A 25,279-nucleotide genomic window follows, 5' to 3' on the forward strand; every position below is an offset into this window, starting at 1 on the left:
CTTCCCTGTGGAGCTCTCGGGACTCCCCTGACCCTCCTTCAGATGGTCTGGCTGCTCTGGGGCCTGAGCTGACCTGGACGCGTCGGGATCCGGGCTCACTTCCCTCGGCCTCCTCGTGGGCGAGCGGCTGCAGAGGTGATAGCTGCGGGCTGCCCGGAGGGAGGCCGAACCCCATGGTCAGACTGGGGGGGAGGGGTCTGCCACTGGTCGGGGAAGGTGACCCCCACTCTTGCCTGGCAGGAGAGGGAGGGGCAGAGAGTGCCCCCGGGGGGCCAGGGGACCTTTCCAAAGCAGCACCAGCTGAGAAGCTAGGGGGAGGAACTGTGAGACACGAAGGAGGGGGAAGAAGCAAATGGATTAGAGGAGCGGGTGGTGAGGCCTATGGACCCAGGGGGACAGGAAAGCCCTGTCTCTTCTCTCCTGCTCTTCCCAGGACATGCAAAGAGACTCATGCACTGAGGGCCCCAGTCGCCTTCCCAGGGTGGTGGTGACCCAGGTGTGTACTTACTGCCAACGGCAGAGCCTGCGGCGGCACCTGCGGAGAGAGAAGGGTCACAGCAGAGTCAGGGGCCCGGCCACCTCCTCCCTGCAGAGGAGGGGGTGGCAGGGCTGGGGAAAGGAAATCAGGGGGCCTGGGCACCTCTCCGTGCAGGGATTGGGTCAGATCATCCATTCCATCCTCACTGGCGCCCTGAGAGGGAGGGGCCCCTATGAGCCCATCTTGCAGATGGAGAAACTGAGTCTCAGAGCTGTGACTTACCCTATCAGGGGACCTGCTGATAAGCCTCCGCTGGGGGCTTCACAGGCACCCTTCTCATTTGATTTTAGACTCTCGGGTCCTCCAGTGCAGGACAAGGAGGCGGGTGGCCGTTCTCTCAGGAGTGATGGGATTTCAGAGAACATGAGGGTCCCCAGCCACGGGGACAGACTGGTCTACTGGACGCGCTGATGGAAGTTACCACCAGAGGGAAACCGTGGTGCATGCTCCCACCTGAGGAAATGCAGGGACGGCTGCACGACTGATTGCAAGATGATCGCAGCGCCTGCCACGTGTTGAGAGCTTTCTGCACGTCGGCACGTGCTGAGTGCTGTCCCCACCTGGGCCGTTCAGTCCTCACACAGCCCCACAGGGGCTTTTATTAGGGTCCTGATTCTACAGCTGAGAAAACAGGGCTCAGGCGGAGAAATGGCTTGTCCAAGGCCACACAGCTGTGAGTGGCAGAGGCCTGACTCCAACCCAGGCCTCTCTGTCTGTGCCCTGGGGATGAGAGGGGCCCAAGGCCACAGTTTGACCTGGGACTTTGGGTACCAGGGCGGGAATCGTCAGTCTCAGAAGGAAGGAGCCAGGGCCACAGCTTCCCCTCCAGGCGGTCCTGACAAAGGACGGAGCGTGAGGACACCCCTCCGTGCCCCGGGAGCCCTGGGGTGGATGCCGAGATGTGGGCAGGGGGACGTGTGGCGTGAGGACCTTCCCTGGTGACCCTGGCGGCGGGACAGTGAGGGAGGCCTGGGAGGATGCACCTGGGGGCCCACAGTGCATGACCTGCAGGTAAGGGTCTTAGTCTGTGGGTGCCGGGGGACCTTGGGGGATCCTTCCAGGAGGAGAACAGGGTCCAGAGAGGAAGCAGGGAGGTGGGGAGGCCAGCAGGACAGATGAAGGGATGAGCCTGCGAGCCAGAGGGAGGTGACAGCGATGAAGGAACGTGTTCAAGAAACAGTTCTGGCAACAAAGAGGTGGGCTGGGCAGGCGGTGAGGGGGGAGGCGGGCGGCGCTGGGCTGTCACCCAGAGCGCTCTCCGTGCCTTTGCAGGCCAGCAGGTGCCGTGACTCTGGGAGGTCACCCTTCAAAGGCTTCTTAAGCGTTGCCCGCACACGCACAACATGCCTGTCACAGCCTTGTTGCGAGGCTTCCGGCTTTGTCAGCCTAAAGTTGCATAAATCTTTCACCGGTTGGTCGCGGGGGTGCCGATGGAGGGGCTCCTGGGAGCGTGCCCAGGAGGGGCAAGCTGAGCGGTGCTGGCGGCCCAGCCCAGCTTTGGAGCTGGGTCCAGTGGTGGCATCTAACTTGCTGCTAAACTAGGAGGGCACTGAGGGTCACTGGGGCTCTGTTTGTTCATCTGGAGGGTGGGATAATAATGAAAATAGCACCCGAGGGGTTACTGTGAGGGTTGAGAAGCTGTGTATGGAAGGTGCCCGGTGCAGCCTCCTTGTCAAAGCACTTGACCAGTGTCAGCAAATCACTGGGGCAGGGGCAGCTGGGGAGTCCCACTCTGGGGCCAGCCCAGGCCCCCTTGTCCATGGCAGCTGGGGGCTCCCTGGGACTCTTGATTTCAGGGAGATACCCAGGGACTATGTTGGGGGCCAGTGATGGGGGCCCCCAAAGCGTGTTCATAGTGCAGGCGTGTGTGGGCGCACCCCGAGGATGACCTCTGGCACAGGAAGGCTGAGCCGGGAGAGGAGAGGGCCATGCAGACGGCACGGGCCAGGCCCTCGGAGGAGCCCTCTGTTAAGTGGGATAACAGGAGACCCGCTTCCTGGGGCCCCCCTAAGGGCTGAGGGAGTGGGGACCCCATAGCACTTGGCTATGCAAATGCCCCATAAACACTGGTAATGAGGGATGGCGCTGCTCTTCACGGTTAGCCCGGAGCGAGGACCCCCTGCCCCCTCCTCCCTGACACCCTCTGGGCCTTCTCTCCTGCCCTGGGGACAAGAAGGGGAAGAGGCCAGCGGAAGGATGCTCAGCTCAGGTTTCCAGCAGGATGAAGGTGTGCTAGAGGTTCTTGACCACAAAGCCTGGCGCTTAGGAGCTTGGTAACAAAAGTGTGCCTGTGTGTGCATATGTGTGTGTGCGCATGTGTGCCCACGTGTGCATGCGTGCCTGTTTCTGTGTGCACACCTTTGTAGGGAGTACATGTGTGTGCATGTGTGTGCGTGATGAGATCCACAGCTCCTGAGGTCGAAGGCTAGGGGAGACCATGGCCTCACTGGTCCGAGGGGGCAGTGGGCTGGGGGGGGGGGTCCCGGGTGCAGCGGCCGCTCTGTGTACGCACACGCATTGGGAGAGCCGTGGGGCAGTGGCAGGTAGGAGCCAGCCCGCCAGGACCGTGTGCGGAAGCTCCTCTTGCACTTGCCGCAGTCAGGGCCTGTGGTGTTGTGTTCACACTCGCACTGCAGGCTGCCCTCGCGCACGGAGCACAGGTTGGCGTGCAGGTTGCACTTGCACCTGGGGGGACACGGAGGGGGCAAGGCGTCAGTGAGCGTGTGGGCGGGCTGTTCCAGCTCTCTGGAGGGGCTTGGAGGGTGGCCTGGAAGGGACTCTTGAGGCCATCTGTCCAACCTGCCACGACTCTCCTTCGGGACAAATGCTCCCGGATTCAACATTTTGAGTCCTTCCCCAGCATGAGGGGTCCCTGGCTCCTACCTCTCAGTGAGGGGGGTGGGGGGCGTGATGAGATGCCCTTGTCCCAGGTGCTGAATTTTTAGTAACGCAGCTTCTGGTCACCTTTGCTCTCAACCATGGAGGGTTGACAGGTAGCAAGAGTTACCTGTCCCTGGTTGTGGAGACGTGGACCTGGCCCCAGGCTGTACCTCTGCTCTCAGCCGCGGCCCACACCCATGCCCTTGAGGGCAGAAAGAAACCCCAACTCCCCAAACCCTGTCAATTCATCCACACATGTATTATTCATTCATTCATTCAAATATTTATAGGCAACTCATCATTCTGAAACCAGTAAATACAGGGAAAGAATCAAGCATTTGTCTCGCCCGTCCTATAAAAAGGGTACCTCCAGGTAACCAGTAGTTGATAAGGGGATGTTTCTTTTTATAGAAGCATTCCAGCTGATAACTGAAGAAGGAAGGACAGAATTTGAAAGTCACCATGTAGCATCCCCTACCGAACGGATAGCTCTTGGCACAGAGCATCGATAGAGAGAGACAACCAAAGAAAAAGTCTCGTCAAGGCAAATTGAACTTGAATCTGATCAACACTCTGGGTCCAGCTACAAATTTATAGGAAATACGGAGGACAGAGAAACATACTAAACACCACCAGAGGGACGCAAGCAGCAAAACCCGGAAGTGATGATATAGTTTATAGGACGGATGAATTGCAAGGGGCAAAACTTGAAATGGAGGGAGAAGGGACCCAGATCAGGAGAAACCTCAAAGGCAAAGCAGTCGAGTGCAGATCGTGGACCTCATCTGGATCTCGGTCAGACAACCTCTAAACTCAGATAAACAATGTATATTCGTGAGACAACTGGAAATGTGAACACTGACTACATCTGGTGATATTAAATTAATGTTTATTAAGTGCAATGATGGTACTGTGGTTACCTCTTTAGAAGTCCTTGGCTTTAGGGACACACACGAGTATTTACAGAGGAAAGTATCTGATGTCTGGGATCTGCTTCGGAAGAACACAGAAAGGGAAAACATGGGCAGAGATACAGACGAAACAAGAAAGGCTATGAGTGAATTGCTGAACTTGGGTGAACTTGGTTCATCATAGTAGATTCTATTTTCGCATGCATGTTGGAAATCGTCCACAAGAAAAAGTTAGAGAGACAGAGTGCTCCCTATTCTCATATGGGAAGATTTCCAAGATATATTGTCAATATTTGTAAAAAGCAAATTGCAGAATAATGTGTTTGGTAGGATTTTCTTTTTATTAAAATACACAAAGAAAAATGTGTATAGGGCACCTGTTATGTGCCAGGCTCCGAGCTGGGAATGGTGAGTATAATGGTCGACAAAGCAGATGGGGTCCCTGCTCTGATGGAGGATAGGGTCCAGCGGGGAGACGATCAAAAGATCAGTGATTGGGGGAGGGACGGGAAGGATGAACAGGTGGCGCCCAGGGGATTTTTAGGGCAGCAAAGTGATTCTGTACGTGACACTGTCATGGCGGACACACGGCGTTACACATTTGTCAAAGCCCATAGAAGCACAGAGCAGCAAGGCAGAGCCCTAGTGTCAACCGTGGACTTGAGTTGACAACACTGTATCAATGCTGGTTCATCAACTATAACAAACGTATCACACTAATGCAAGGTGTTAATAACAGGTGGAACTGGGTGGGGAACCCGGGTGTCAGGAACTCTTTGCATGATCTGCTCAATTTTCTGTAAACCTAAACCCTAAAATTTAATATAGACTTAATTTAAAAATAATAATCATGCAAATCTTTCATTAGTGCCAATTGTTATAGGTGCCCACGTGTTCTACAAAGGAGAGGGGATCATGGGTGGGTCTTAACTTAGTCTGGGGGCAGCAGGATAGGCTTCCAGGAAGAACAATTTAACATCGAGAGTTACTCAGGCAAGGAGGGGAGAACCTTCTGGAAGGAGACAAGAGCACTGGGGAAGACCCTAGGGCCGAGAAGAGCTCAACCTGTAAGGTGTAAGATGAGGTAAGGGGGAAGAGGAGGCCAGACCGTGGTTCCGAGGCTGGGTTGTGTTCTGCAAGCCATTGGAAGGTTGGAGGTGTCCCGCTCTGGCTCTTATTTTATGTATCACCGCAGTCGCCCCATGGAGGATGCTTTGTCAGGGGGACCAGAGCCAGGGTATGGAGAGCGGGGAGGAAGCTGTGCCTGGCTGGCAGCAGAGGACAGTGGCGTGGACCAGGGCGGAGGCGCCTACGTCCCACCAGTGACGCCCGGCGTGTGCAACATTTCCCCTCGCTGGATCTCATCGTCTCAAAGATTGTTCCCCGAATGCTAAACCAGCATTTCTTCTCCAGCTCGTAATTTCCCCCTTCTCTTCATACCCCACCTTCCCCTGAGGGACACTCCTCCCGGACAGAGCGTCTCCCCTTAGCCTCTGCTTATTCACACGATGAATATTTAACTCCCTGCATCTTCCCGCTTCATAAATCAGTCCTGCCTCCCCTCCTGCCTTCTCTGACTCCATCTGACTGGAGCACTGCTGTGAGGCCGGCCTTCCCGGGCAAGGATCCCAAATGGGGAAAACTGGTTGCCAGGTTCCTAGCAGCCCTGCAGCTTGGAGTTAACCTGCTGCCTGCTGGCTTCAGAAGTGCCGGGGCTGCCTTCCTTCTCATAGCTTCTCTCTGCCCTCATATCATCTTGAGGAATGGTTACAGGAAATTGGGCACCTCCATGCTACGGAGTATTACAAAGCCATTAAATATTATGTTGTCAAAGGCTACTTCAAGCCTTGGCGAATGTTCCAAATAGAAATGAAAAGACCATACTCAGCAAGTGTTTACTGTGTGCCAATGGGTACCTCATCCGACCCTTGAACGACCACAAACGCTGGTACTATTGTCACCTTCGTTTTACAGACGAGGAAATGGAGGCTCAGAGAGGTTAAGTATCTTGCCCAGAGTCACAGGGCTGTCCAGAACTGTGACTGAAACCGGAACACAGAGATATCCAACTCCGGAGTCCAAGAGGTTAACATGGGTTAGAATATGGATTGTAAAAATGTAAGATACCAAACTGTAGGTATTATAGTGTTATGGACTGAATTGTGTTCCCCCCCCCAAATTCATATGTTGAAGCCCTATCGCCCCAATGCAACTGTATTTGGAGAGAGACCCCTTAGAGAGGTAACTAAAGTTCAAGGAGGTCAGAAGGGTGGGGCCCTAATCCCCTAGGGTTGGTGCCCTTACAAGAGGAGGAAGAGACCCCAGAGCTCTCTCTCCACCATGTGAGGACACAGTGAGAAATTGGCCATCTGCAAGCCAGAAAGAGGGGTCTCACCAGAAACCAACCCTGGTAGCATCTTGATCTTGGACTTCTAACTTCCAAAATTGTGAGAAAATAAAGAAATGTCTGTTGTTAAAGCTCCCCAGTCTGTGGCACTCCATTATGGCAGCCCAAGCAGACTAGTACATGCAGCTTCTGATTATGTTTAAGTACATATATCCATACCCAAAACACCAGTAGACAATACATCTAGGTATTCCTGTACTTGTCCTGAGGGAGGGGTGGGATTATAAATGATTATAGTTATTATTTCTATTTCCTTCTTTGTCACTTTGCACGTTTCCTGCATTCTCTATAGTGAGCAGGTGTTACTTATTATAAGTAGATAACAAATGGTTTTGGAAAACTGGAAGTCAGGCCAAGCGGGGAAGGAGGCTGGTTCTTGAGCTCACACAGGCCTTTCCTCTCAGGAGGAGAAGCAGGTCCGTCAGGGTCCTGTTTGGGAAACCGTCGCTCCATGTTACACACCACGCACTGTTCGTGACTCTCAAGTCCCAGGTTCAAGGAGGTTTTCTGAACTCTCTGGAATAGAATTCTGATGTAGAGTGAAGGCCCTGTCCAAGGAAATTAGCCAGTGCTAAAGTCTGTGCTATTTTAACTCCATCTTCCCTGGACACTTAGCCCTGTCAAGGTTTTACTGCAGCACAAAGCTGAAACAAACAGAGCATGAGAAAGCCTGTTCACTCTTTCCCTGGAGTTCCAATCGATTACCACATATGTACTGTGAGCCTACTATGTGCGCAGCTCTGGGAAAGGCACAGAGAGGGCTGGGCAGGCACCTGCTGGCACTGGGGACCCTTCTTCCTGGGAACACTAGACCCCAAGGATGGTCCATGGCAAAGAAAGGTTCTGTGTTTAAACCTTATTGGTCAACACATATGATGCTCTCCTAATGCCCTCACATTCTGCTCCCTGACTGCCACCCTCCACCCAGGGTCCCAGTGCACATTAGCATATTAAAGGCTCTGACAAGTCCTGCAGGAAAGAAACCTGCTGACTTTGTCTAACAAAAGTTTGTTTGCAAAACAAACCTTCTGGTATTTGACCTCAGAAGGTTTTAATTTTTTTCATCTGAATTCCTATTTACCATACCACTGAGCTAGCTGGAGAGGAACACCCGAGCTGGGTGGAACCAGGAATGTACCCCATGCCTCTGGCGCGAGGATCAGATATTTTCAGATATCAGCTACAGAAAACAAAGATTGCCATCTCAACTTTGGGTGTTAACACTGACCTTGGCTTGTTAAAAATTTGTAAAAGGGCAGCTGACTCTGAGTAGCGTGTTATAATGATGATGGTAGAGGGAGTCACAGAATGTGAGAGCTCGACAGGTCTGGCGGGGGCTCGGGGTACAGCCGGGGAGAAGACTGCCCAAGGTCGTGCAGTTTAGAGGTTACTCTGGATCCAAATCCAGACTTCCTTTCCTGACCCTGGCTCTGCCCCACCCCGTGCTGGCCAGCCCCGCCCACCATCTTCATCTCCTAGAGGGTGTCTTGGCTTCCCTGCCCTCCCCGGTTGAGCCCTGGAATGAGCACTGTGCCTCCTCTATCGGGGAGAGAAGAAGTTCCCTGCTGGGCAGGGCTGCCAGGAGGAGCCCACACAGTGTGGGGGAAGCCTCGCCAGGGCTGGCACAGAAACAGAACCCAGTCAGTGGAACCGCTTCTCAGACTTCCTGACTTTTGCAGGGAGCGCATTGCAGGGAGTAATGCGCTGTGTGTGTGGGGAGGGGCTTCACCTTTCTGGGTCTCTCTTTGTGTCCCTCTATGTCTCTCCATGTCTCTGTGTCCCTTCCCATCTCTGTCCAACATGTGTTCTGATCCCGCTTTCCTCTAGACCTCTGCGCAATGCAGTTCCCTCCGCTTGGATCGAGCTGCCAGGCTCCGCCCCTTTCTCCTAAAGCTAACACCTAGTGGGCGTGTCAGGTTCAAGGCCAAATATCACTTCTGCAGGGAGGACCTCCCATCAGCCCCTGCTATACCTTCCCTCGTCCCAATGCTCATTGTAATAAGCATCATCTCCCAAAGTGGAGCATACGACATGACTGGGGGAGATGAGGGCTAGAACTATAAAAGAGTTTAATCGATTTTGTTTATTTTTGATTACACAGTATTTTTTTTTTTAAGTGACAGACTCACCAAGCCTGGGAATCTCAAAAATGTTATTTGGCCAAAGGTCAAAGTTTAAAAGCATATTATTTGAAGAAATTATTAAGTAAATAAATAAATCATGTGCAATATCCTTATGCAAAAGCCTGACATTAGAACTCAACCTCACGCCATAAACAAAAGTTAACTCAAAATGGATCAAAACCCTATATGTAAGAGCTAAAACTAGATAACCCTGAAAAGGAAACACAGGGGTAAAGCTTCATGACTTTGGATTAAACAGTGATTTCTTACACATGACACCAAAAGTACAAGTAACAGAAGAAAAAATAGATACATTGGACTTCATCAAAATTAAATACTTTTGTGTTTCAGAGGACGCCATCAGGAAAGTGAACAGATAACCCACAGAATGGGAGAAAAATCTTATCTCTGGTGAGAGACTTATATCTAAGAACATATAATGAACACTTACAACTCAATAATAAAAAAAAACCTCAATTTTTCAAATGAGGAAAGGATTTGAATAGGTATTTCTTCCAAGAAGATACACAAATGGCCAACAAGCACATGCTCACATCACTAACCATCACAGAAATGCAAGCAAATTACAAGGTTACCACCTCACATCCTTCGAATGGCTAGTGTCAAAACCACAGATAATAACAAGAAAATGATTGTGAGAATCTGGAGGAAATGGAAGCCGCGTACACTGCCGGTGGGGATGTAAAGTGTTGTGAGTGACTTTGGAAAACTATCCTCAAAAGTGAAACTGACTCACCATATGACCCAGCAATTCCCCTCCCAAGTATATACCCAAGAGAAACGAAAACACATCTGCACAAAAACATGTACATGAATGTTCACTGCAGTGTTATTCATAATAGTCACAAGGTAGAAACAACTCATATGTCCATCAACAGAAAAACCAAATGTGGTGTATATACACCATGGAATATTGTTCACCCATAAAAAGGAACAAAGCATGACACCTGCTACAGCGTGGGTGAACCTGGAAGACATCATGCTACACGAAGGAGCCAGACACAAAAGGCCACATATTGTATGATTCCACTGATATGAAATGCCCAGAACGGACAGAAAGTAGACTCGTGGTTGCCAGGGGCTGGGGAGAGGGGAGAATGGGAGTGACCGCTAGATGGTACAGGGTTTCTTTTTGGGGAAACGAAAATGCCCTAAAGTTGACCATAGGGATGGTTGCACAACTCTGTGAATATACCAAAAGCCACTGAATTGTGCACTTTAAATGGATATGTTATGGCTTGTAAATTACATTTCAGTACAGCTGTTGCTAAACAAACAAATGAATAACTAACTGGAAAATATGGGAAATAGTGAGGGCGTTACCTGAGTGACTAAAGCCTGGGAACCAGGGTTTTACTGCAATCTCTCTCCTGCAAAGCTTCAAAGGTTTGTTTTACTATTTGTATCAACCTAGCACGTTGCACCTTAAAGAAAGTCTTGCTGGGTGAACACAGCTGATATAAGGCACCATTCTGAGAACTCACGGATAAACACTTCAGCCTTTACCAACCATCCTATGAATGACATACTGTTATTATCTGCATTATACAGATGGGGAAACTGCGGCCTGGAGCGGTGAAGTGAGCTGCCTGAGGCCCCCCAGCTGGTAAGGGGCAGACCCACGACTTGAATCCGGGCAGCCTGACGCCAGAGCCCACACTGAACGTCCGCATGCCGTGGTGGCCCAGTGTGGCGGGCACTGGGGTCCTGGGATCAGCGGGCAGGGCTTCGACCCGCTCCCATTGCACATGCTGGGTGGCCCTGCACAAATTCTTCACTAATCTGAGTCCTAGTTTTCTCACCTGGAGAATGAGAAGCAACAACCCTGGTCACACCACGGGCTGTTGTGAGGATCGGTGACCTTGGTCATTCCTGAATAGGGGATGAGCGAATGGACATAAGTAATGCATCTGCCGTGTCACCCAGCCTCGCACACAGGTGCTCATTTGGGCTTCATACTCCTCTTGCCTTTCCTGCTGATTGTAAGATGGTAGCCCTGGCCCCTCGTCGCCCTAGCCTGGGATGTTCTGCCACTTCCTGTGTGACCTTAGGAGGGTTGCTGAAGTTCCTCAGCCTCTGTTTTCTCATCTGTAAAACAGGGATGGCAGTGGCACCTACCTCATATGGTTGTCCTAAGGAGCAACTGAGACATGGCCCCGAAGACACGCATGTAAGCGCTTGGCAAACGCTAGTGTCCTGTTGGTTTTCTCATTTCTTCTCTTTATGAGTGTCTAGAGACGGGGTCCTGAGAGCTTTCTTTGAACAAATGTGTCGGTTCTTCACAAGAACCTCATGAAAGGTTTATTGCTATTATCTCTATTTTACAGACAAGGAAACGAGGCACAGAGAAGTTCAGCAAGAGGCCCAAGGCCACACAGCTGGTGAGCCCCACTTTAAGAAGGGGGTGGCGGCCTGGGGTCCTCCAGTGCTGGCTCTCACACAGACATAGGCTCAGAGAAATCCAACCTGCCCACAGTTCCCCCAAAGGACACAGTCATGTCCTTTCCTCCCCACCCTCAGGCTGCTGTCCTGAGGTTTCCCTTCCCTATTCCAGAAGGCCCTCGGGAGATGAAATTAAAATAAATAAGCAAGCATATATAAATACAGAGCACTCATAGGTGGACAGGTGACGTGCACTATTAACTGAATCCTTGTGAAAACCCAGGAGGCATCACTCTTCCCATTTTACAGGTAAGGATATAAGATTGTAGTAGGTCAAGTGTCACGAACTCACCCCCAGGTCTCTGGGTGGAAGACGCTGGATTTGAACCCAGAACTGTCGGGTGCCAGACTTGGATTTCATCACCATATTCTATTGGCCTGTCTCTCCCAGCACTTGCCTTATGTTGATTCCACTTGGATAATGAAGGCCAGTGGGGAGGGGCCGCCGGACAGATACTCCCCCAAGCCCACTACCAATCCCGAGGCCCTGCCTCAGCCTAGGAAATGCAGGAGAAAGACGCTCCCTTTCCTAACTTTCTTTCTAACGCCAACTGCAGCCTGCGTCTAGACGCAGGTGGGTGGTCCAGACTCCTGGCTCTGCCGCTGGCCCGAGTATTTCTCCTGCATCCACGCGCTCAATTTTCCTAGGGAATTACTTTCTGAATTTGACCTTTGAGAACCATCAATCTCACCAGAAAGCCATCATCTGAGCCGCCTGACCCCGCTACACAGCACTTTTCGGCTCATCCATCAGGGAACGTTATTTAATAATGAAAGAGGGACAGGGCAAGGCTGGCCAGCAGTCCACTCCCAGCCCATCAGGACCTGCTGCCTGCCCCATCACAGAATCCCAGGGCTTTGACCCTTTGGATGGCAGCAGGAGTGGCTCCGTAAGAATGGGGGGTAACGGAGGAACAGAGACACTGAGTCAGTAGCCAGAGTCAGAGCAGATTCCCTGCTCCTGATCTGCCTGGGTGACCTCGAGTGAGTCACTTCTCCGGATCTCAGACCTTTCGCTTGCAGTTTGGAAGGGTTGAATTACATCTTAGCTTTTCAACTTTTCTATTTAGTTGTTCATGGGTGCCTAATATACTGTTTGGCACGCAGTGGGCGCTCAATCGATAGCGGCTGAATGAACGAAGGAGGAAAGGAAGGGAGGGAGGAGACGATGCACAGAGGCTCTTGGCACAGCATCTGGCATGGATGAGCCTTAACGGCTCAGTGAAAGCCAGGCAGTATCGTGGCTGGAGCAGTGTGGTGGCAGGTGACCGCAGGGTCTTAGTCTCCGGGTCCATAAAACGGGGGACTTGATGGTTTCCACGGGACAGGGCTATTGAGAGGATGAAGATGGGCTGGCCCATGGGGCGTGCTCAGCACATGGTCGGGCACGTAGGGAGTCCCCCATAAATACCAGCTGCTTTGCCATTGCTAGTGGCCAACAAGTGACATCAGTGGGAATCTGGGGGGATTCCCAGGAACAAAGATTGTCTATTCGGCAGCCCCCGGGTGCCCAGCCCCAAGGAACAGGTCCCCTTATCCATGCTGTCCTGCCGACACCCTACTCCAGAGCCCCCCCCGCTGAGATCAGCTGGCCTTTTCTCCAGGCCCCTTGGGATGCGCCCACTGTCCTCTGAGAGTCACTTCCATGAAGGGCCTCCTGTCACTACAATTGCCAGATTTAGCAAATAAAAATATAGCATGCCTGGTTAACTTTGAATTTCAGGTAGACACTGAATAATTTTTTAGTATAAGTACAGGCGTGTCTCGGAGATATTGCGGGTTCAGTTCCAGACCAATGAAGCAAATATCGCAATAAAGTGAGCCACATGAATTATTCTGGTTTTCCAGTGCATATAAAAGTTACGTTTATACGATACTGTAGTCTATTAAGTGTGCAATAGTATTATGTCTAAAAAAATGTACCTACCTTGACTAAAAAAATATTATATTGCGCAAAATGTTAACCATCAACTGAGCCTTTGGTGAGCTGCAGCAGTAACATCACAGATCACTGTTCACCACAACCAATGTAATAATAATGAAAGAAAGTTTGAAGTAGTGCGAGAATTACCAACACGCGACACAGAGACCTGAACTGAGCAAACGCTGTTGGAAAAACAGCACCGACAGACTTGCCCGATGCAGCGTTGCCACAAACCTTCAATTTATAAAAAAACACATTATCTGCGAAGTTCAGTAAAGTGAGAGCAATGAAACAAGGTCTGCCTGGGTGTCCCGTGAAATAGCTGGGACACACGTTTACACTAAAAACATTGTGGCTCACCGGAAATTCGGATTTAGCTGGCATCCTGCGATTTACCCGGCAGCCCCACCTGTCGCCCCTGCTCAGGCACATGGTGAGCCATGGCCCTCTGGCCCGACCCCTGACCCCTCTCAAGGCCTGGCCTGGGTGTCCCGTGAAATAGCTGGGACACACGCTTACACTAAAAACATTGTGGCTCACCGGAAATTCGGATTTAGCTGGCATCCTGCGATTTACCCGGCAGCCCCACCTGTCACCCCTGCTCAGGCACATGGTGAGCCATGGCCCTCTGGCCCGACCCCTGACCCCTCTCAAGGCCTGGCCTGGGTGTCCCCACCCACCCATCAGAAGCTGGCCGGGCTGCCTTCTCCTCTAAGTCGCTAAGTTTCTTTTTCTCTAGTTGATGAGTCCCTAACGAGCCCCAGGGGACCATGACGGAGGCAGGACCGAGCCTCACCTGCACGGGAAGGCCACCCCAGACAACCCGAGTTCTCAGGGAAATGTGCCCTGCTCCTGCCAGGAGGAGACTGACATGCTGACTTCACCCCCTCCTGTCCACCTGCCTCCTGTCCACCTGCCCCCCCGGCCGGGGGCCTGACAGCCGCACGAAGCACGAAGCAGTCGTCGGACGGCAGGGGCACCAGCCCGTACCAGGCGCCAGCGTGCCCTGCCCCGCAGGGAGGGGCGGGCAGCGCCTGGGCCCTGCCGGCGGGAGTGCCATCTGGACACGGGCCTGGCACCAGTGCGCCACGAAAATCAAAATCGTGAGCCGGGCCCTCCCCTCCTCAGGGTGAGAGAAGTGGGGTGTTTGGAGCGCCTCCCAGACAGGAGGGTGGAGGAATGTAGGTCAACTCCTGGCTGCCGGAAAGAGTGATGTCATCGGCTCCTGGGGGAAAGATGGGGAAGTGGTAAGTTTAGGCGAGCGAGAGAGCCGGGTGCCGGAGCCGGGCAGGGAGGAGGGGGCCGGGGCTGGTTCCCCTCAATGGTCAAACTTGCCAGGATTTCAGGGCAGTCACAGGGACCCCTCGGTGAGCACAGGTGGGGCGCTCGGGAGAGCCCAGGACCCCAGGCGGTCTTGGTAATTGATCGCCTCTTCCTGGCGTCTCCCCCACTTCTTTCACCACTTGTCCAAACATCATTGCGTATGCAGCCTTCTGGGAGCGGATGGGTGTATTTCTGACACCTTGAAGGTCAGAGTCGCTTGAAACAAGTTTCTATTTTAAAGCCTCCAGCAGCGTCTTCCCATTTCTCTTGTCAGAGAGAGCATTTATTTCTGGGGAAAGACTGTTCTTTTGTTTGGGGAAAAACAGTTCAGTGGGCTGCTGGGTTTATAGGGAAGCGAACCCCGAGCCTATGCTGGCCTGGAGATGTTAGCACGTGAGGGTGGACACATGAGGGAGAAGGCTGACCTCGAGAAGGGCACTTCCCTCGTGGAGGGGCTCATGCATCTGGGGTTGGAGGCCTGGACTCCAGGGAGGAAGGAGGCAGCCATGAGAGGGGGCTGGGGGCTCACGACAGAGGTGGTCCAGGGGCTGCCCCTCCCAGGCAGCCGGTGGCCACGGCCAATGGCTGGGTCTCCAGGTCAGTGCTGGCTAATGGCCATCCTTTGAAGTGTTCTCTTTGTACGTGATCATTCTCCTGGGCTCGCCCCAGCCTGTGAGTCCACGTGCGAAGGATCACCGTGGCCTGGGGGTGTTAGCTCTTCTTTGGGGGATTAAGGGAGAGACCGTGTCTTTGGCTGGTACACAGCAGCGTGGAGAGATTGGCAGCCTTCAAGGAAGCAAGCGATGGTCAGGAGAACCTCTCCTGATCCCAGAGAGGCTGGATCAAGAGGTGGCCAGCAATGAGAAGGCCATAGCTGGGGATCTTGCTAAGGGAAGCCTATAAAATATTGGACTCATAGTTAATTAGTGGAATGGGGGCAGGGCTAGGGTACTAGTGGAAAGAGGGCTCCTGGATGTTGGAGAATTTGAACCGTCTGGGTCAAAAGGCTTCAAGTCAAGCCCTGAGACCCCGAGAAGAGGGGACACTGAAAGCCGAGCCGCGGGGCGCGGGTGTGCAAGGCCTCGGCCACCTGGCGTGACCTGGCTCTCTCAGGGTCACGTGGATAAACGCCAGCTGCTGCATCTCCTGGAACGCAGTCAGGCTGGCAGCTGAGTTCATTGCCAAATCACATTTGGGCTTCTGTGCGAAGTCCTTTTATATTAAGTGCTTTCACATACATCACCTCCTCCAGTCTATTGATAAATCCTATTACCCATTATGAAGCCAGAGGCAGCTTCCCAGCCAACAGGAGAGAGGCTGATGGAGGGGTGCTGGGGGGCTCGGGCGTGTGGCTTGGGGGAGACACGGTGGGTATGACCAGGCTGGTTGACTAAAGCAAGCTCACCTCTTCCCCTGTGGGAGGGCTCAACACCCTGGAGGGAAGGGCCAGGCCTGGGTCGGGGGAGAGGGGGGGAAATGTGAGGCGTGCTGGGCGTGATGGTGGAGGGCCAGCCCGTTGGTTTTGTCTACCCACCTCCTGGCTCCCGGATTCCAGACCTCTTCTCCTCCGAAAGAGTTACGAATATTAAGACCCATTCGTTCATGAACGAATGAGCGAATGATTTAATGAATGCACAGCATTCCTGCCTGGTTCTCAGTGCTGGCCTCACAGGGTCAAGAACACAGACCCAGACCCTGTTCTCTCAGAGCTCAGAGCCCAGGGTGGGGAAGGGGGAGGGCGGCTGGGTACAGGAGTGTGCGTGCAGCAACGCACCTGTGACAATGCAGTGGGATTGCTGTGCTCTTTGAAGGCCAGAGGAGGGGAGGCAAGGGCTGGCCGCCCAGATCTCCAGCCTGCGGGGACCCCGGAGAGGCGCCCTGAGAGCCAAGCCCTGAGGAATGAGGCGTTTGCCAGACAGGAGGGGCGGATGGGGTGTGTTGTGCTGCAGGCAGGAGGAGCAGCCCTGAGGCGAGTCAGAGGGACCCAGCTCCGGGCGGGGGGCTGGCCTGTGAGGACTCAGGGCCCAGGCTGCCCAGGGAGGCGAGACGAAGGATGTGTGGTCCACGGGAACGGAGTTTCTAAGGTCAATGGGAAGCCACTGAAGGGTGTTGTTCAGGGCAGTGACGTGACTGGGTTTGGGTTTGGGGAAAAACCTCCACGTGGAAGGGGCAAGGCTGAAGGGGGCAAGCCCAGTCCCCTCCCCAAACAAAATCCTGATGCCCCTCTCCGTGGGGCAGGGGTAGTGATGGGGTCCATGTAGGAAACTGCTCAGGCTGACAGAGTGGGATGGGAGAGGTGGGTAGGAATCCAGAGGTGGTCACACTGGTCAGAATGGCCATCATTAAAAAGTCTACAAATAACAAATGCTGGAGAAGGTGTGGAGAAAAGGGAACCCCCCCTACACTGCTGGCGGGAATGTAAGTTGGTGCTGCTACTATGGAGAACAGTATGGAGGTTCCTCAGAAACTAAAAACAGAATTACCATATGATCCAGCAATCGAACTGCTGGGTATATATCCAGACGAAACTCTCATTCAAAAAGCTACACGCACCCCTATGTTCATAGCAGCACTATTCACAATAGCCAAGACACGGAACAACGTAAATGTCTATTGACAGAGGAATGGGTAAAGAAGATGTGGTGCGTACATACAATGGAAAACTACTCAGCCGTAAAAAAGAATGAAATAATGCCATTTGCAGCAACACGGATGGACCTAGAGATTGTCATACTAAGGGAAGTAAGTCAGACAGAGAAAGACAAATACTATGTGATATCACTTATATGTGGAATCTAAAACACGACACAAATGAACCTAACTATGAAACAGAAACAGATTCACAGACGTACAGAACAGACTTGTGGTTGCCAAGGGGGAGAGGGTTGGGGGAGGGGTGGAGTGAGAGGTTGGGGTCAGCAGATGTAAGCTTTTATATATAGAAAGGATAAACAACAAGGCCCTCCTGTATAGCACAAGGAACTATATTCGATACGATATAGTTATCCTATGATTAAACTATAATGGGAAAGAATATATAAAAAAGAATGTATGTATATATATATATATATATATATATATATATATATATATGTATAACTGAGTCACTTTGCTGTACACCAGAAATTAACACAACATTGCAAATCGACTATACTTCAATTTAAAAAAAGATATTTTAAAAAAAGGAATCCAGAGGTGGGCATTTCCCCACAGAGTGGAAAGAGGCAACTCCAAATGGAGGAGAGGCACCCGGACTTCCCGAGGCCAGGGCAGCCCAGACGAGGCCCCTCGTTGGCCCTGGGCTTCTGCAGAAGGCTCGGCTCGTCCTGCGGGTCAGCCTCTGTGCCCTGGGGTGCATGAAGGCGGTGGAGCGTGTGATGTGCGTGTGACCAGTGCTTGTGGAAGTGGATTCACGCGTGCAGGCGGGGCAGGTACGTGTGTACCTATAAGGGAGCACCTGTAAATCTAAAACGTGCTTGAGGGACTTCCCTGGTGGTCCAGTGGTTAAGACTCCGTGCTCCCAATGCAGGGGGCCCGGGTTCAATCCCTGGTCAGGGAACTATATTCCGCATGCCGCAATGAAGATCCCGCGTGCCGCGACTAAGACCCGACGTGACCAAATAAATAAATTAATTAAAAATAAATAAATAAAACATGCTTGATAGGGGCAGCGTGCCAGCAAGCCTTCAAAATGACCCACTCTGGGCTCCCCCTGTTGTGGGGTAGAGAAGCAGCCCAGCCAGGGCAGGAGCCCCCACTCCAGCCCTGTCTGTCCTGCCCATGCCTCATTAGCCTCAGTTACAGCTAATAAGGTCCCTCCAATCCCCAAGCTGGGGGCGGGGCAGAGAGCCAGACAGGAGCAGAGATCCAGGGATTCAACTTGGCTGGAGAGGGTCCCCCAGGTGAGCCATGTACCCGTGGAAATGGGGTTTTGTTCAGGTAACTAAATACTGACTCCTTACAAATAACAAGGGCTCCCATTTCGCAAGCACCTACTGCACGTCAGGCCTTGAGCTGACCTACAAGTGCTCAGACAGTCCTCAAACAGTAGGATCCCATTTCACAGATGGGGAAACTGAGGCTCGGGAAAATTGAAGAGACTTGCCCTGGACCATAAACTAGCAAATGAAAGAGTCTGAATTCAAACGCAGTCTTCTCTTTGACACCAAGATGTGCTGCTATCGACTCATTACAAAGAGACCTCGGAGCCCCGAGGATGGCTGCCTTCGGTTGCCGGGACGATATGGGGTCTTTAGAAGTGTAAGATGCGGGGTTTCTGGCCTAGATATTGTCTGTCAGCCCGCACCTGTTCTCTTCTCCTTGTACATCATGGAAGCCCGCCCCCCCACCCCACCCCCATCCTCTCAGGCCCTCTGCCCCTCGCTGATGGCTTTCTCCAGCAGTTTCCCCTGCTGTTCCTTTCTATTTTCTCTGCATCATCACCAGAACCCCAGGGTGCTGCGGTCCCTCCCTCTTTTCAGGAAGAACCCTTTCCTTCCCTCGAACTCCCCACCAGCTTGTACTCCATTTCCCTGCTCCCTTTCATGATCAAACCTCTGGAAAGCCTTATCGACACCACTTTTGTTTTTTTTTACCCCTCAGTCATCCTTTTAAAATCTTCTGCATTCACCCTGGAATCCACCCAAGATGGGCTTTGTCCCCGACTCCCCCAAATCTGCCCTCCCAAGGTCACCTTTGACCTCCATGTTGCTAAGTCCACGGACCCACCTGGCCGTCCTCTGTCTGGACCCCGCAGTGGCACTGGACACTGATGACCATGCCCCCTGGACAGGCTCCGCCCGCTGGGCTTTGGGGCACCATCCTTCCCGATTTTCTCCCCTCTATGGCTCCTTTTTCTCCATGTGCTGCCTTCACCGTCCAACTTCCCAGCGCTCCATCCCAGGCCAGCCCTCACCTTCCTGCTTGTTCTCAGAGCCTCACACGCTCCATGGCGTCGAGGGTCATCTCTAAGCCCAGGACTGGGTTGCCTGCCCTTCAGACTTGGACGTCCAAATGCTCCCATGCCTCAAGGGCACCTCACAGCAACAGGTCAAAACAGAACTCTGGGGCTTCCCTGGTGGCGCCGTGGTTGAGAGTCCGCCTGCCGATGCAGGGGACGCGGGTTCGTGCCCCGGTCCGGGAGGATCCCACGTGCCGCGGAGCGGCTGGGCCCGTGAGCCATGGCCGCTGAGCCTGCGCGTCCAGAGCCTGTGCTCCACAACGGCAGAGGCCACAACAGTGAGAGGCCCACGTACCGCAAAAAAATAATAATAATAAATAAAATTAAATTAAAAAAAACCAGAACTCTTCCTCTGGGGGCACAGCCACTTGGGAAAACTGTTCTGCAGTTTCTTATAAAGTTAAACACACATTTATCATATGACCCTACAATCCCACACCCGGGGATTCACTCAAGAGAAATGAAAGCTTATGTTCATACCCAAACCTTTACACGAATTTTCAGAGCTGCTCTATTCATAGCTGCCCCAAACTGGAAGCAACGGAAATTCCCTTCTCTGAGCGAATGTGTTAGGGAACCGTTGATTGAAACCGCTCACCTTGGCCCGGCATGACGATGACTGCTTCCCTGAGTTGTCTCACAACAGGAGGTCCCGATAAGGAACCCGGTGCTGCAGCCAAAAACTGGCCAGAAGAATTTGGGAGGGGCCCAAAAGGGGAAGGAGACGCCAGCCCATAATATGTCCTACCAACCTCCCAGAAACCCTCGCGCTGGAATCCATCTTGGCTGAGAGATGCGCGCACCACCAGGAAGGACCCTGAGTCAGAAAAAATATGGGTGAAGCAAGATGATTGGCCAGATACCACCCGGAAACTCACCTCATCACCATAAACCCCGAGACTGCGAGCCACGTGGCAGAGCAGGTCTCCTGGGCTCCCTTACCCTGCTGCTCTCCGTCCGGGTGCCCCTTCCCAATAAAGTCTCCTGCTTTGTCAGCATGTGTGTCTCCTCGGACGATTCATTGCCAAGTGTTAGACAAGAGCCCACTTGGACCCTGGAAGGGGTCCCCCCTCCTGCAACAATGGACGGAACTGCAGTGCTGGGGGCAGGATGCTACCCAGCAATAAAAAGGACCATGCTTGACGGCAACAACACAAGCACCTTGAGGGCACTGTGCTGAGCGAAGGAAGCCTCTCACATGCTGTGCGACTCCATTTACAAGACGCTTTCAAAAAGACAAAGCTGTAGTGACAGAGATCAGTGTTTGCTGAGGACTGGGGGCCGGGAGAGGAGGGTGTGGCTACAAGGGGGGCAGCTCGAGGGAGCTCTCTGGGGAGATGGACTGTTCTGTGTCTTGATTGTGCTGGTGGTCCTATGAATCTACGTGGGTTAAAATTCATAGAACTGCACCCCCAAAGGTCAATTTTACTGGATGATAATATACAAAGCAAAATGTAAACATATTCAAAAATTTCTTCCAGAAACTTCTTCCTCCACCGGCTGTCCCCACTTCACTAGGTACAATCTCCATCCACCCAGGGTCTCCAGCCAGAACCCGGGGCTCCCCTGGATGCCTCCTACCAGCCACTCCGTCAACTCCATCCCCAGGCAGCCCTCGGCTCCCATCTCCACGTCCAGAACCCAGTCCAGGCTGTGCTTTGTCTAGGCAGAAACTACCTGGTCTCCCTCCAGCTGCTCCTCCCAGCTCAAGCGGCCGGCCAAGCATCAGAAATCAGAGAGCGTGACCTCCCCGTCTAAAATCCTGCAATGGCTTTCCCTGAACTTAGAACAAAACCAACTCCCTCCCGAGGCTGCAGGGCTAGCACCACATGGCCCTGTCCCCTCTGCTCTCACGGCACTCACACACTCTAGCCACGTCACATTAAGCTCTTAGAAGGCATCACCCGTGAGTTGAAGGCAGGGCCTTTGCACCTGCGGTTCCCCTGCCGGAAACGCACCTCCGCCTGCTCCGGCTCCCCCTTCCACCTGCAACGCTTCTTCCTCGGGGGGCTTCCCCCACCACCTGGGGCCTGGTGTCAGGTCGCCCCTCCCAGCCACCCTCCCTATGGCCCCCTCGGTTTGTCACCTTCCCAGCACCTTGAGTCACCTGTGGTGGTTTGTTTTGTTTATTCCCATCTCCCTACTAGACCGTAAACCCCGTGGGGCTCTTGGATCTGAAGCACCTGGCTGTGCTGGACACATAGTAGGTACCTGTTATAGATTGAATTGTGTCCCCCAAAAAGATAGATGGAAGTTCTATCTATCCTGGTGCCGGTGACTGTGACCTGATATGGAAACAGGGTCTTTGCAGATGTGATTAAGATATAAATTAAGGGGCTTCCCTGGTGGCGCAGTGGTTGAGAGTCCGCCTGCCGATGCAGGGGACACGGGTTCGTGCCCGGGTCCGGGAAGATCCCACATGCCGTGGAGCGGCTGGGCCCGTGAGCCATGGCCGCTGAGCCTGCGCGTCCGGAGCCTGTGCTCCGCAACGGGAGAGGCCACAGCAGTGAGAGGCCTGCGTACCGCCAAAAAAAAAAAAGATATAAATTAAGATGAAGTGATACTGGAGTAGGGTGAGCCCTTAGTCCAGTACGACTGCTGTCCTTCTAAGAAGAAGAGATAAGGGGAGAACACTCTATCGAGACAGAGGCACAGAGAGAAGACGGCCACGAGAAGACAGACGAAGGGATGGGATGATGCAGCTACAGCCAGGGGATGCCAAAGATGCTGGCTTCCCCCAGCAGCTCGGAGAACGGATTCTCCCTGACAGGTTTTGGAAAGAGCATGGCCCTGCCACCACCTTGATTTCAGACTTCAGGCCCCCAGAACTGTAAGGCAATACATTTCTGTTGTTTTAAGCCCACCTGATCTGTGGTACTTGGTGATGGCAGCCCTAGGAGACTAACTAATACAAGTGCCCATTAAAAATATCCATTGAATGAATTAATACGACAGTGACAAAACTCTCAGAAGGAAATCCTCCCCCCTCAGCGAGAGAAAGGGGGGCGCTCGTTCTCCCCAGCACTGTTGGAAGGCATCACTGTCAGGGATTCCATCCCTAACTCACCCACCGGGGCCCCATATCTTCTGAGACCCCAGCCAAACCCAGGACCCCCCTGCTGCCCCCTCCCACCAGGGCTGGGGCCACACCTGGTAGGTGAGCAGCCCAGAGGTACCCAAAGGAGCCTGGACAAATGCCCCATGGGTCCCCCTGCCACACTTGGCAGTGGACACCCCCCCATATCCTCAGCACAGCTCTGCCCCCGCCCCATTCCTCAGCAGACGACAGTATGGTGCGTGTCCCATCTTTGGTGGGAGGGAGTGGTTCAGGAAGCTTGGCAGGCTCGGTTAAAGGGTGTAAACTGCACCTAACAAAATCTCTGTCCTTAATGAGCTGGGAACATACATGTTGGGTGGAAAAAATAAAAAATAGAACACGAAACTGACTCTCCAAACGTTTGGGGATCACGGACCCCTTTGGCAATGTAATGAAAACGAAGGCCCTCACTCGGGCCGACCTCACACCCACGTGATGCTTAGCATGTATTTCCGGGAGTCCAGGACCATTAAGGCCCACTCTCCTGAAAGCACACGGGCCCCGTAGAAGGAACTCCAGGCTGATCACTCCCTGGGATCCTGGTGTTTTATTGACACAGTGGTGACCCTAGCACTTACTGCATGTTTACCACGGCCTGGCCACGGCTCTGAGCCTCTTCACGGGTTGTCTGATTTAAACTCCATGGTTATGGGACTTCCCTGGTGGTGGAGAATGCGCTTGCCAATGCAGGGGACGTGGGTTCGAGCCCTGGTCCGGGAAGATCCCACGTGCCGCGGAGCAGCTAAGCTCGTGAGCCACAGCTACTGAGTCTGTGCTCTAGAGCGCATGAGCCACAACTACTGAGCCTGCATGCCACAACTACTGAAGCCCGTGTGCCTAGAGCCCATGCTCCACAACAAGAGAAGCCACCGCAACGAGAAGCCTGCACACCACAACGAAGAGTAGCCCCTGCTCGCTGCAACTAGAGAAAGCCCGTGCACAGCAACGAAGACCCAATGCAGCCAAAAATGAAACAAACAAACAAACTCCATGGTTATTATCTCCATTTTATGGAGGTGGGAAAGGAGCCACAGACAAGTTAAGAAACTTGCCCTGGGTCACACCTGAGCCAGAATTTGCACCTGGACAGTCTGACATGGAAGCCATCCACCTATTTCTTTTTCTTCTTGTGTGTGTGTGTGTTAAAATATAAATAACATAAAACTTACTATTTTGCCATTTTAAAGTGGATAGTTCAGTGACATTAAGTACATTCACGTTATTGTGCAACTACCATCAATATCCTTTTCTAGGAACTTCCCTGGTGGTCTAGTGGTTAGGACTCAGTGCTTTCACCACCGTGGCCAGGGGTCAATCCCTAGTCGGGGAACTAAGATCCTGCAAGCTGTGCAGCACAGCCAAAAATAAAATAAAATTAACAAACAAACAAATAAAAGCAATTACCTTTAAAAGATATCCTTTTCCATGGGGAGGGGGAAGGGTGAGCTGTGACAAAGTGAGAGAGCGGCATGGACATATATACACTACCAAACATAAAATAGATAGCTAGTGGGAAGCAGCCGCATAGCACAGGGAGATCAGCTCGGTGGTTTGTGACCACCTAGAGGGGTGGGATAGGGAGGGTGGGAGGGAGGCAGACGCAAGAGGGAAGAGATATGGGAACATATGTATATGCATAACTGATTCACTTTGTTATAGAGCAGAAACCAACACACCATTGTAAAGCAATTATACCCCAATAAAGATGTTTAAATAAATAAATGATTTTGATCCGTTAAAAAAAAAAAAAAAACCTTTCCAGAACACTTACATCATCCCAAACAGAAACTTTATACCCTCGAAGTAACTCTCCATTCCCCCCTCCCTCCCTCCAGCCCCTGGCAACCTTATCCTATTTTCCATCTCTACGAATTTGCCTATTCCTGGTGCCTTACCTATGTGGACTCACACAGTATTCGTCCTTTTGTGTCTGGTTTATATCATCCATGTTGTAGCAGGTGTCAGGATTTCCTTCCTTTTCAAGGCTGAATAATATTCCATGGTATGTAGAGACCACATTTTGTTACTCCATCATCAGTTGATGGACACTTGGGTTATTTCCACCTTTCCACTGTGCGAGTAATGCTGCTAGGAACATGGGTGCACAAATATCTATTCAAGTCTCTGCTTTCAGTTCTTTTGGGTGTATAACCTGGAGTGGAACTGCTGGATCATATGGGAATTCTATGTTTAATTTTTTGAGGAACCAAAACACTGTTTTCCACAGCAGCTGCGCCATTTTACATTCCTACCAATAGTGCACATGGGTTCGTATTTGTCCACATCCTTGCCAACACTCGTTGTTTTCTGTTTTTCTGACAGTAGTCACCCTAAGGGGGCACCTCCATCTATTTCTTAACCTCCAAGCCTCAGTTTCCTCATCCGCATACTGGGGACAAGGACCCTCAAGGGGCAGGACTCAATGAGGAAACACACAAATGGGACTTAGAATACCATATGGCCCATAAGAACTGCTCGGCAATGACAGCTAATATTCCTGAAGGGGGGAGCCCCACCCCCCAACCCCAGGTGGGGGTCACAGAGCTACAAGGGTCAGTGCAGGCAGAATAAAAATCACACGCTTCCCTTCTCACCCGTGTTCCCTGCGGATCAGCAATGGAAGAGACTAGACGGAGGGCGGGGCAAGTCCGTG

General features: G+C 52.3%; 1 protein-coding gene across 5 annotated transcripts in view; it reads right to left on the reverse strand.

The window, feature by feature from the left end:
* The window catches only part of NTNG2 (netrin G2), a gene marked incomplete at its 5' end in the record, with an annotated part of 68,100 nt that overhangs the window by 10,122 nt on the left and 32,699 nt on the right, over positions 1-25,279 (reverse strand). For 4 of the 5 annotated variants that reach the window (XM_082842070.1, XM_082842069.1, XM_082842067.1 and 1 more), the window contains 2 exons: positions 509-535; positions 3,051-3,223. In XM_082842070.1, coding sequence (XP_082698196.1) covers positions 509-535; positions 3,051-3,223 — 200 coding nt within the window. Of the gene's footprint in view, positions 1-508; positions 536-3,046; positions 3,224-25,279 lie in introns of all 5 variants that reach the window. The other variant, XM_082842068.1, reaches the window with a different exon arrangement.

Source organism: Leucopleurus acutus (genome assembly GCF_964270905.1).
Source record: "Leucopleurus acutus genome assembly, chromosome: 7".
In the NCBI taxonomy this organism is placed as follows: domain Eukaryota; kingdom Metazoa; phylum Chordata; class Mammalia; order Artiodactyla; family Delphinidae; genus Leucopleurus; species Leucopleurus acutus.